Here is a 12,518-nt window from a genome sequence, read left to right as displayed (position 1 = left end):
AGGTCCAAGGAGGTGGTGTCACTCTAATTTTCACTGGTGAGGCCTCACCAGAGTACTGCATCCAGCTGTGGAGTCCTCAGGACAGGAGATACATGGAGCTGTTTGAGTGATTTTGTTTTTGTTTGTTTGTTTTTTGCTTTCAACAGTAGCAGTGGTGAGGCACTAGAACAGGTTGTCCAGAGAGGCTGTGGATGTCCCATCCCTGGAGACACTTAAAGGTCCAGATGGAAGCTGTAGGTGTCCCTGTTCGTTGCAGGACATTTGGACAAGATGACCTTTAAGGGTCCCTTCCAACTCCAATGATTTTATGGATCTACAAATATGGGTGGTTTTTTTTTTCCTCTCTCTGTCCTGCTTCAACTGTTCTAGTTCTTTCCCCCCATTAAGCATTCATTGAGATGCTATGAAAAAAAGTCCCAAAAGGCAACTGAAAGTCTGATTTAGCAAAACTACAGGCTGAATTTCCATTTAAGATTAAATTTTGCCAAACAGTTGAATAATTGAGACTTCATGAGGGATTTGTACTTACTTTATTTTGCAAAACACATTAAAAATTGTTTCTTAATCTAGGATATCTATACAAAATTCAGAATACATAGAGTGCCCTTTTAAACTCAAGCAACATTTTTCAAATTTACAAAAACATTACAGAGAAACACTTGTTAATCAAAGCACAGTAAATGGATGCCATTTTTCAACAGTTCAAAACAGTCTCTAAACCAGTGCAAATTTTATTGCATTACAGAAAACTTTCCTAGTCAATAAATCCATAATTATTCACACCCCATCCTTTCATCCTCATTACAATACAGTTTATTTTAAGCTCCTAAAAGGAGTTTAATGTGCTTCTAAAAACAGCAAACAGTCCCTTTTATTTGCACCACTGACTGATGCAACTGAAAGACAGAAAGGAAAAGCGATCAATTTCTCTCCTCACATGCATGATATACAGCACAGTAGAAAACAGAACTAGAGTTCCATTCAGAACTTCAGTCTCAGGCTTTAGAAGTTAGAAGGGTGTCTCATTTGTTTTTTTTTAAAAAAGGTCAATGAGGAAAAGCTGATACAAAGAAGGCATTTTGAAGTTTTTATTAGTTGGAACTGGAAAAACAAAAAGCATCTGTGAATAAGATATCCAGCTTAACAATTAATGTTATCTGCACTGAAGTAGCTGTTCAGTTAACTTTAAGGAGAGAACTTTCGAATTTTAAAATGACAAACTACTGTGTGAATTTTTCACCCACTTATATTTTAACATTATTTTTAAAATGTCATTTCTATGATCTGATTTAGCACACGTGTTGGAAGTATGCCACTATGTTGCAGCTATTGAAATAAAATAGTAAATCTAATGACAAGCGTATTCTTCTAGCTGCAGCAATACAAAAAGCCATTCATTCACAGTTAAAGTGGAATAAAATTACTCAAGAGTCCAATGCAATTTGAGCTTATCAAATATGTAAATCCATTAATAATAAGTAATTTGCAAAATGAATGAACTTAGTTTTTAAATACACATAGTAAATGCAATATTTTCTATTAAAATTGTATTAGCTAAGCTTTAGTTACATAAAATGTGAAGACAGTAATACAGAGATGTTTGTAGTAACCTGTGAAAGCTGGTACCTATTACTGTGCCAGTACTGCAGCTGTATCAGCCTCCTATGCATACCGGATTTTGACAGTCATGTTGGTAATGTGCCAGAATATGTTCACAACACTAAAGAAACATTTTGGCATTTTAGAATCCTGATTTTAAAACTTTAAGATCTCTATTTTTTTTTTTTTTTTTTCAATTGTGCAAAAGGTATTTTGTTAGAAGCAGACAAACTACCGACAATATCTGGGTGAAAGGTGCTAGATATCTTCCCAATGTAACTGACAGCAATTCAGCATTCGTAGGGCAAGGGAACTTCTCTCTGTAAGGTTTGTTATTGAAACAGAAACTTTCCAACTTCTTGGGCTCACTTGAGATTCCATTAAGAGTTTGCTCCTGCATATGTTAACAGGTTGATTAGCACCCTCATTCTGTACAAACATCACAGGTTCTGAATGTAATATTTGTCTACAAACATTTTCTTCAGGTTCATACGTAGGAATTCCAAAGTACATGCAAAAGAACCATACCAGTGGGTCTTCTTTTACATGCCAGTCTACAGAGAATATTCAGAGGCAAGGATTTTATAAGTGAGAAAATGCTACTGTTTCTGCTTACACTGAGAGGCAAACAGAAGCAAAAACCAAGCTTATCTCTCTCCCTCCTCCTCAGCACCTCTGTCTTGCTGTTTTATGCACGATATTCATATAACTTTGGAATACTAGGAGTAGGTGTGAAATAAATCAAAAACATTTGTAGGTAATTAGGTCATTCCTACATGGCCCAAGAAGTTCATACTGTTGATAACTGCAGAGAAGAATGTATTCTGCCTTTACTGATTCATTTTCAGAGGGACAAAAGTGTTTTCCAATTGACTAATATTAAAGCAGGAACAAGAAGTGCCATCATGTACCAGAGAGAAAGCAACACAGAAGCAAACTTCTGGTTCCCAGTTCAATTGTTATCATTTTTTTGTGAATACTCTTTTTGTGGTTTTATTGTTGTCTTATTTTTTTAAAAAAGCATCTCTTTATCTGAAAACTAACTGAAAAAATAGTTTTAAAAAAGTCAGAGTTCTCTTTTTTCATCTGAACTACAGATTTCTTTAAAGAACTAGCTGAATTGTTAGCTATCAAAAATCAGGTGTTACAGAAATCCAAGTTATAAAGAGTAAGTGCTCACTTTTGCCTCTGTATCTATGTTAGAAGAGTTAATTTCAGTAGGCATCTCACGACTTCAAGTAATTCCAAGCAGGACTTCCACCATTCTGAAATTCAGGTACAGAACAGAGGAATAGAAGCTAATCTGTAGTGTACAAAACATCAATATGCAGAAGCATATCAAAGCAAGTTAAACTTCTGCAAAGATGACCTAAAATCTTGCAGCGATCCTTTTTCCTCAGCATTGTCATTTCTTCTGCTCTAGTTTAGTTATGTACCCACGTCAGCACTACATGTTGTGACACAATCTACTTTGGCAGTTTCTACAGTAGAACTGCCAATTAATTGCCCAGTTTTCAGTAAAAGGTGAGAAGGCTGTTCTACAGTGAAGCTGATCTGCATACTACTGTTACTTATTATTATCTCATTTGCAATGGTGTAAAAGTAATTTAATGTCACCAGTTACATAAAAAAGCACTTAATGGGTACAATTTCTTTTCAATTTAATGAGCTTGGAGATTTTAACAGTCACTAAAAGGTTGCCTCCTTGTACGTTGTGTCACAATCAGAAAGTTTATCCAATGAACACTCAATTATACTCACGTAACTGTATGTTTAAGATCAGTATGAAAATATAAAGTTTGCCTTTTTATATATAGAATTATTAAACTATTTGGAAGAATACGTTAGACATTTAGTCTCTTTATAAAGATGGAAACATGCATGTAAGTTGTCTAAAAGGAGAAGAGGATAAAATATCAAGAATCAGGCTTCCATTGAGATGGAGGTCTGAAATCTGGAAGCAACTGTTCATAAAACCCAAAGAATAAAGAATAAAAAAGAAAAGTTGTGTTCTTTGCTTTTGATTGTTGAAATAGCACAACATTTTCATCAGGAGAAAATCTGTGCAGGCAATATCCCCATACTGAATTAGGGCCAGCACTTTTAGACAAATGGCAAGGAAGCAGTCTATAATGCAAACATATTCTGTCACAGAGAGCAAATCCACTCTCTCAGTCTTTCAAGAAAAGTTGCTTTTGTTGTTTCAGCTAGAACCTCCCTCATCATTTTCAAGAATAACAAGCTTTAAGAAAGATTGGTATGAAGTGAACACATTCATACTCAGATGAAACTGTAGTTCTAGCTGCGCTCCTTTAACATGCTACAAATCCTTCTGTTCTTTCCCCAGGAACAGCTGTATCAGAAAAACCCATCAGTAAATTTCAGAAAAAAAATAAAAAAATAAAAAAAACTGAAATAAATCTTGCCGTATTTCTTAAGTAACAGACAAATTTAAACTACAGAGCTGTGTCCAGGCTCTTCTTTTCTAAAGATATGACTGCTGTTGTCAACTAGTATGGGAGGTGAGGAAGTGTCTTATCTAATAGAAGCAAGCTGAATTTACCTTTTTAGATCATTCATTCAAGCAATTCACTGACGTGAAGTCACACCTTGAAGACCATATTTATAAATAAATTTTAATTGAAATATTAAATTTGGACTGTCAGTGCAAAACAATTAACCCACAGGCTAGCATGAAACCATAGGGGAAGGTAATAAAGAATTCAAGAGAAAGAAATTTTCAAAGCATACTTGCATGCATTATAAAGCATGTTTTGAGATAAGGTCTGTTTGACATACCTTCTCTCAAATCCCATTGTCATCTAAGCTTCCTATCTTACTTGTAGAAAGCCTTCAACTTCTGAGTCACTTAGTGTAGAAGCCTATAATTCCTTTGCAGAAAACAGCAGTACGTCCATAGGATCTTCAATTTGTCTGACAGACAAGGCAGGACAACTGGGGAGTTTCTAGGTTTTACAACTGTAGGCATACACTCAAAGACCATCTTGAATCATAATTGGAACAAGGGCAAGGACAAGGGTAGCAATTTTAGGTACTGTGATCTGTTTAGAAGCAACTGCATTGCAATTTCCAATCCAAGGACTCAAATATTTACATTCACACATATATACTGCACACAACAATGCAAAAGATCCCCTTGAAGTAAAGGTCATTTTAAAGAAGTACTGAAGGACCTAAGCACTCTGTATCAGGGAAGGTCTTTCATTAAAATACACAGATACTGATAGCCCTTAGGAAACTCACCAACTTTAGTTTCCTATTTAATTATCAGCTTTCTGAACAAGTTGACATTGAAGGGGCAAAGATGTAAGAAAGGAAAAACATATACAGGAGAAAATGCAGATAAATCACTGAAACCAACTCCCCCTATTAATACATTTTACAAACATTTTAACATAGTTTACACTGCATCTCATGAGATGAAAGACAAGGTTATATGCTGTAGATCCATGAAATTACTGTGACAAATTGCTCAATTATCATTTTTTATGATTCAAAAGCATGTATGTATATCCCCATACTCCTTTTTTGTTCACCTGCTTTTGTCTTGATGAAGTTTAGCATGTGGTTTCCTCATTTTTATATTAAAGGTGCTCCAAAGTACTTCCGACAGCACTCAACTCTGCTGCTTGGTGGTGCATCTATTTTCTGCATCCTTTCGAGAACATCTTTTGGCAGATTTTTATGTGCAAGTCTGTATTCGCTATCAAAGACTTCTGAAATACAAAGAGCATTATTAAAGTTATTTAAGAAATCATGTCCAGTGAGCAATACTTTTCCTATAAAAATATTTCTGGTGATTTTTATAGAATAAAAAATTATTATCTCAGGATAACTGAACTAGCTACCGGATTTTTTTCTTTTCCAAAAAGGTTCTATGAAAGAAACTAGAAAGCATTTACAGGCTGAAACATCAAAAAGCATTGTAGTGAAAGCACAACATGCAAGGAGTTCTGCTTCCAAGATACTTCATGTCACACGGCTGAGAGTGAGCCCCATTGCTTGCATGTTGCCAAACAAATGTTAGAGGGCAGCAGAATGGGATGGCAAGCAGCTACGCAGAAAACACAGAGCTAGTGCAAGATATGTGAGAAGAAAAAAAAAAAAAAAAAGGCAAAATTGGGAGCAAGTTCTCAGTCTTGAAGTAACACTTCAAGATAAATGTTGTTTAAAATAATTTAATACTTGTTCCATAGAATCAGAGATAATTAAGGCTGGAATAGACTTCTAAGATCATCTAGTCCAACCATCCACCTCCCACCAATATTGCCCACTACCTCCATAATTACTACATCTACCCTTTCCTTAAACACCTCCAGGGATGGCGATTCCACCACCTCTTGTGCAGTCTGTTCCAATGCTTAATCACTCTTCCCGAGAAGAAACTTCACAGTCACAGAATGGCCAGGGTTGGAAGGGACCTCAAGGATCATGAATCTCCAACCCCCTCCCACAGGCAGGGCCACCAACCTCCCCATTTAATACTAGACCAGGCTGCCCAGGGCCCATCCAATCTGCCCTTGAACACCTACAAGGATGGGGCATCCACATACCCCTCTGGGCAGCCTGTTCCAGCACCTCACCACTCTCTCTGTAAGAATTTCTCCCTGACATCCAACCTAAATCTCCCCCCCTCAAAACCATTCCCCTTGTCCTGCAGTTGTCAACCCTTTCAAAGGGTTAATTCCCCTCCTGTTTGTAGGCTCCCTTTAGGTACTGAAAGGCTGCAATGAGGTCACCCGATGAACCTCCCCTGGCACAACTTAACATTACCCAGGAGAACTGATCAAAATCCACCTCACCACAACATCCTTTTATGTAGTTGCAGAGAGATGTAAGGCCTCCCCTGAGCCTCCTCTTCTCCTCATTAACATCCCAGTTCCCTCAGCCACACCCCATTAAGACCTGTGTATTAGATTCCTCACCAGCTTTGCTGCCCTTCTCTGAACACACTCCAGGGCCTCAATGTCTTTCATGTAGTCAGGGGCCCAAAACTGAACACAGCATTTGAGATGCAGACTCACCAGTGCTGAGTACAAGCAGGCACTTCACTTCCCTGCTCCTGCTGGCTTCGCTATTTCTGATACAAGTCAGGATCTTGTTGGCTTTCTTGGCCACCCAGGCACACTGCTCGCTCATGTTCAGCTGCCTGCCAGCTAAATACTATCAGATTCCTCTCCTCTATTCATCCTTCCAGCTACTCTGCCCCAAACCTGTAGCACTGCAAGGTGTAATCATTTCATCAAAACCAAAATTAATGGCCCCATGCAAACTGAATTTTCAGAGAAGTGAAACCTACTGTAAGAGTGACAGCACAGCACTTTTCCTTAAAATGCAGCAAGTGAAAAGTTACTTAGAAATACACAGATGTCAATTTTCTTCACTAGTTTTCATATAGAGTATTCACATATGTTGTACACATACCACATAAAGTACAAAATTCACAGTATTTTTCACTTACCAATGTCAATGTTCTCTCTTCCAAGAGATACCAGAGACAGGAAAAGAATTTCTCTGTAAAAACTCCTAGGAAATATTTTGAAGGGTAAATAAATGAACTTGCCAACTATTCTCAGTTTAAAAAGTCACTGTCAAAGACACTGCTCTTCCATTATATAGTTTCTGCAGCTGTTTTTTTAATCATGTTTGTGAAGGATGTACGTGATCTACACGTCCAATAGCTTGAGGTTTTCTGAAGCCTAAATAATTAGATTATGAAGCTGTATTAAGCAGGGATCTCAGTAGTTACAGTGGCTCTGAAAATGTCCCTGTCAAACATTTCATAAAGCCTCCAGAAAAACAAGAAATGTAGAATTAAGCTTCAACTCTTTATTAACTCATTGCTGCTTGAGGATGAAATACACAGAGAGAGCTTATTTCACAGATTAGCTATACTTGTTTTGTTGTTTGTTTCAGAAAGTAAAGATCTCTCTCAGAAGGGGTACTATCAAACTGGGTATTAATATTTACCTTGTGAAAGATTCTCCTTTAGGCAGATCAACCTTGTTTGTTTTTTAGTAACTACAAACCACAGAAGCAAAGTTCAACTTAACATTGTAGATTCCTGAATGCACTTTGGAAATTACAAACTCCAGACTGTGCTTTTGTCTGAAGCGCTTTTTGAATTACTGCACAGATGGCAAACGTAGAGTGTCTCACTTCACGTGGGATTATGTTGCATCCCATTCTATCAGCCACTTCTACAAGTTGGCAAAACTTCTGTAGCTGTATCTAGGCAGTTTGTAGACTATTCCAGATTATGCAACAGCACACTGCATTTCTGCACTTAGTTAGATGTGGGGCAACATCAAAATCCACAAAGTACCTGTATTTTTTTTAAATCCATTTTTTAGAAGCTCATTCTGTCTAAATAGTTACATTTCTCCATTTGATTTTGGATGAGTTCTGGCTACAGAATGCATCTGTTTGTAAACATAGCATTAAGAATTAGGCACAGTGTTGAGTGGACATAAAAGAACGTTAATATTCCCTGGAAGTCCTTATGGAATTCTCAGTGTGAGAAGTGCATGGTCTGATCTTTAACTCCAAGCAGTAAGAAAGTAAGAAGAGATTTTCACTTTACCTCTGTCGTTTCACATCTGGTTTAACTTTCTGTAGAAGGAGATGGATTGGTTTAACAACATTATTATGCTGAATACTCAGTTTAATGTTCTCCAACAAAGTGTGTGTTGCCTGCTGATCTTCTGCCACTGTAGAGGGTTTCTTTTCAGAAGAATCTGGTTAAATATAGCATTCTTATATTAAATATAGATTCTTAGGAAAGATAAGGATTGTTTTTTTTCCAGTTCAACGTGCAGAAGGCATTTCAGAAAATGAGATATATATACAGAATCTCTACTCAATTTACACAGATGCATCACCACAGAAAGGCTCTGTCTGCTTCTAGGCTTTACTTCACCACAAATGCAAAAGTATCCAGACTCTCAGGATCACAGATGACAGAGAAGTACAAGAGACTTCATACGTTAGCTGCTATAGTTTAGATACATTGCTGTACTTAACCTTCTTGGAGTGAAATGTAGATTTTTTTTTCTTTTCCTTTTTTTTTTCCAAAAGAAAACACCATCACATTTCCTATGGATTTTACTTTCTTGAAATTCACTGATAACTTTGGGACTACAACTTGGAATAAAGTGCAGTTGCATCAAACAGGAAAAAGTTACATCTATTACTGTGATTTGTTGCTCACACTGCAACTAATGTAACATCTTTTTTTTTTTTTTTTTTTTCAAACAATGACTCATGAGAAAATATAATCCAGTTACTGGTAAAAAAATAAGGCTATTGATTATGCAGTAAGCACTCGGCGTGTAAATGAAATATAGACCAAACCTGGCCTGACAGTTTCAAAAATTGGCATGTATCATGGTTTTCTAAATACATTCTGTAAAGACACTCTGCAATATGACTGCCTTTCTTTCAGCCCATTTTAAACAGGCCTTTTGCTTCTTTATTTACTTATTTGCTCAAATACACGTAAGTACACATCTTCACTCATAACTGTGTACTTTTTCATTACCTCAAAACCAGAACTGGCATGCTGCTATGAATATTACTGTGAAAACATATTGAAAATGCACAGATTTTAAAAATTAAAAAGCAGAATGAAATGTTGGGTCAACAAAACCTTTTGGAAAACCTTTTTTTTTTTTTTTTTTTTTTTTTTAAACAAAAAAATTTTAATGATCATAAGTAAAGGAATTCTCAGAGCCAGCATGCCACATGTGATGATTTTTCATCTGTCCAAACTAAACTATAGTAGACAAAGGTTTTCTTGGATCTTAGATTTGGCAGTCAAGTAGGCTGCCAAATGCATTTGTTAATGGGATTTGAAACCTTTCATTCATTTATAAATACTACAGCTACTGTTTCGAAGTACCGTTTTCTACTAAATTACTGTACAGCTATAACCAGATAATACCAAACATTCAAATCAAGTGAAGCTTATTTAATACTGAATCTAGAACAAATCCTCCCTTCCTGTCCATAAGCGTGTAGCATATGAAGAACTGCTTACATTCTTCTTCACAGAGATGAAAAACTACTGTCACAAATAATTTGACTCTTGAGACTACGTTGAGTATCTAAGGGATTGTAAATACTTCCTATACTAAAAATGATACCCAGCTCTATGAGTATTATAAACTTTACACACTACAAAACAACTATTTCTTCCTGCAGCCTCTACTCCCTCTGCTTTCTTGTAACATTCATTTTACTTACTGAGATTTCTCCAGGATATATACAGAGGCTCCCCTGGCTCTTGGTGGAGGTTGATATTGTCCCACAGAAGTTGGATGTATACTAGCTTGCTATCTTGAGCAAGAGATGTCAAAGGAAGCTATAAACACGAGGAAAAGGAAAAAAAAAAGCAAAAGCACACACGTATTGTATAAATCTGCTCTTGTACTCATTTTGCAAACAATCAAACAAAAATATTTCATTTCTCTTGAATCTAACAAACAAGTAAACTGATATCTTCTAAGAGCATACTGCATTTTATAAACATTTTATAACATTTTATAGTTCAGCTGGACGTACAAAGATTGTTTATCTTTCTATGAAAATTTGCAGAATATATTTGAGTATGCATCCTAAACTAATTTTTGTGTGTCAAATACGTTACTTTATTTGTAACTATTTATTAAAATACAACTTAGTGTCTTTTGATTCCAGTAAGACTTGGTAAGCATATTTACATGCTGATCATACCAACAACTAGAAATTCTACTTGCATACATATCTCAACCATTTATTTCCATAATAAAATATGTGGGACTGAATAACTCCATAATTGATCAAATTAAGAGCCTCTGAAACCAGTAACAGATTAGTGATTAGTGATTATTAGTGAACTAATAGAAGAACACACACTGACTTAATCTTATTAATCTTACTATCTTGTTAATCTTATTCTTTGCACAACAGCAACACATAATTTATTAAATTCAAACTGTTCATAAAGAACCTACCTATTTTTTTGAACCAAATTCTCACATTTAAGGCACTGTAACAGCTTCAGTTCTAAATAGAGAAAGTTACTAACCTGCACTCCATCATTACAATGTTCAGATGTTAGAATAAGTCCAGGCAAATTGCTAGGTAGATCCAACCTTCGGAAATACCAAACCAAGTTCCAGAAGATTATGGGGTGTTGATTGATGAATTTGGACGTATGAATTACTTGCTCTCCCTCGTTTTCCAATAGGGATTCAAGCTCCTTCCGCAGTACCAAAGGGCTCAAGTAGGGTACGGATACGGGGAGAGGATTAGGTCTTTCAATTAAAGGATCCTAAAAACAAAACAAAACCAAAAATTCTTACTAGAATTTTACTTCAGAATGACTTTCCCTGAAAATCCCCCATTGTAACATTCCTTTTGACATTTGGAAGAAGCCTCTGGAAGTACTGAACATACACTAGCAGTATCAGCAGTTTTGACTGTTGAGGTGTGTCTTACCTTTACAGCACAATCACCTAAGCTCATTTGCTTTCTCTTATATGAAAAAGATAAAAAGCTGATTTGTTATAACTTGTCTCTGACTACACAGTTTCAAGCTGCCTAAGCTTGTACTAAGCCAGTGGCAAATGGATATAGCAGAAAAATATTTAATTACATCATGTATGATACTTAATCATCAGTACTTGTCAAGACAGCCTCTTGCCTACAAAAAGCACTAAGAGAGAGGAGCTTACTTAACTTAAGAGAGGAGCTTAACTCAGCTTAAGTTATAAAAATAATGTAATACTCTGAATATGCCTTCTACTTTTTTCCAGCCAACCCATCAAGTAAGTCTACTAGAATATAAAGGAGAAGTCTAAGTAAAAGCAGGAAAGAGGAACGGTCTTTCATTCATGGCCTGCTGTGTTGTCCACACTATGTGTTTAGTCTTCTGTACTAGTTATTTCTAAAACAACTTTCCAGCTTTAGAAAGACAAAGAGTAGCTCAGTTCTGACAAAGAGAACATATTATACTAAAGTTACAGTTCTTCAAACTGAACTAGGAAGACACCAAGATTTGTTATAAGAATATGAAAATAAATTTGGCCATTTTTGTTCCCAAAACAGGCAACAAAGCAAGCAGCAGAACATTATTCATTTTAAATTCACTGTATTCAACACTTTATTGTCAACTCAGCATGTGACTTTGCAACTTACCACAACTTCTTGCAAACTATTTGGAAGACTAACTGTTGAAATGCCATGGGACGGTCTCTGGGAAAGATCAATGTTTTGCAGTGGACCTCCAACACTGTGGCTTCGAGTTAAAGACACTCCCCTTTTTGGTGGATTATTGGCAGACATCTTCATGGTTCTGAGATCTTTGCTCTGTTCTTCTGCAGCTTCACTGTTTCAATTTTAGAAGAGAATATGCTAGTGTGAATGATTCAATATTCCATTAGCAACAGGAAAGGAGCAGAGAATGGCCATCAAGTATGTGCACGGAACCAAGTTCCTCTATCAACAAGGAATTTGCTCAATTAGCTCCACAGTTTAGGGAAAAACAGAATCTGTCTCTTAAATTAATGAGTCACACACACACACATACAAAAAAAAAAAAAAAAAAAAAAAAGATAGGTGTGCCTAAAGGATCAATCTGAAAACACAGCAGTTCTATACAGGCCTCTGGAGTAGCCTCATCATGCTCAAAAAACCCAGCATGTTGTAATAGCAATGTAAAGTTTTGTCAATACACAAAGATGATCCTGCTTTGGTAAAAATATTACAGGAAAGAAGGCAGTGTGTCTGCCAAAAAGAAAGTAAAAGGTTTTCGAAAACAAAAATTGCTAGCACTGAACATTACCAAAATAATTAAAGCAAACTCCTACTATCAGTCATCGAATTTCATGAATGAAATCCAACTACTTGCAGAACAC

The 12,518-nt window shown here is 36.1% G+C and overlaps 1 protein-coding gene across 4 annotated transcripts in view; it reads right to left on the bottom strand.

Annotated features, from left to right (window-relative positions):
- Positions 1 to 511: 511 nt before the first annotated feature.
- DENND4C (DENN domain containing 4C) overlaps positions 512 to 12,518 on the bottom strand; it is an 80,443-nt gene continuing 68,436 nt past the window's right edge. For all 4 annotated transcript variants that reach the window (XM_048931671.1, XM_048931670.1, XM_048931672.1 and 1 more), the window contains 6 exons: positions 11,800 to 11,989; positions 10,688 to 10,933; positions 9,865 to 9,982; positions 8,204 to 8,357; positions 7,082 to 7,146; positions 512 to 5,336 (listed from right to left, as the gene is read on the bottom strand). In XM_048931671.1, coding sequence (XP_048787628.1) covers positions 5,200 to 5,336; positions 7,082 to 7,146; positions 8,204 to 8,357; positions 9,865 to 9,982; positions 10,688 to 10,933; positions 11,800 to 11,989 — 910 coding nt within the window. In that variant the 3' untranslated portion in view covers positions 512 to 5,199. The remainder of the gene's footprint in view (positions 5,337 to 7,081; positions 7,147 to 8,203; positions 8,358 to 9,864; positions 9,983 to 10,687; positions 10,934 to 11,799; positions 11,990 to 12,518) is intronic.

The sequence above is a fragment of the Lagopus muta genome, chromosome Z (genome assembly GCF_023343835.1).
Source record: "Lagopus muta isolate bLagMut1 chromosome Z, bLagMut1 primary, whole genome shotgun sequence".
In the NCBI taxonomy this organism is placed as follows: Eukaryota; Metazoa; Chordata; class Aves; order Galliformes; family Phasianidae; genus Lagopus; species Lagopus muta.
The sequence above is the reverse complement of the archived record's forward strand: the minus strand, read 5'-3'. Positions and strand labels throughout refer to the sequence as shown.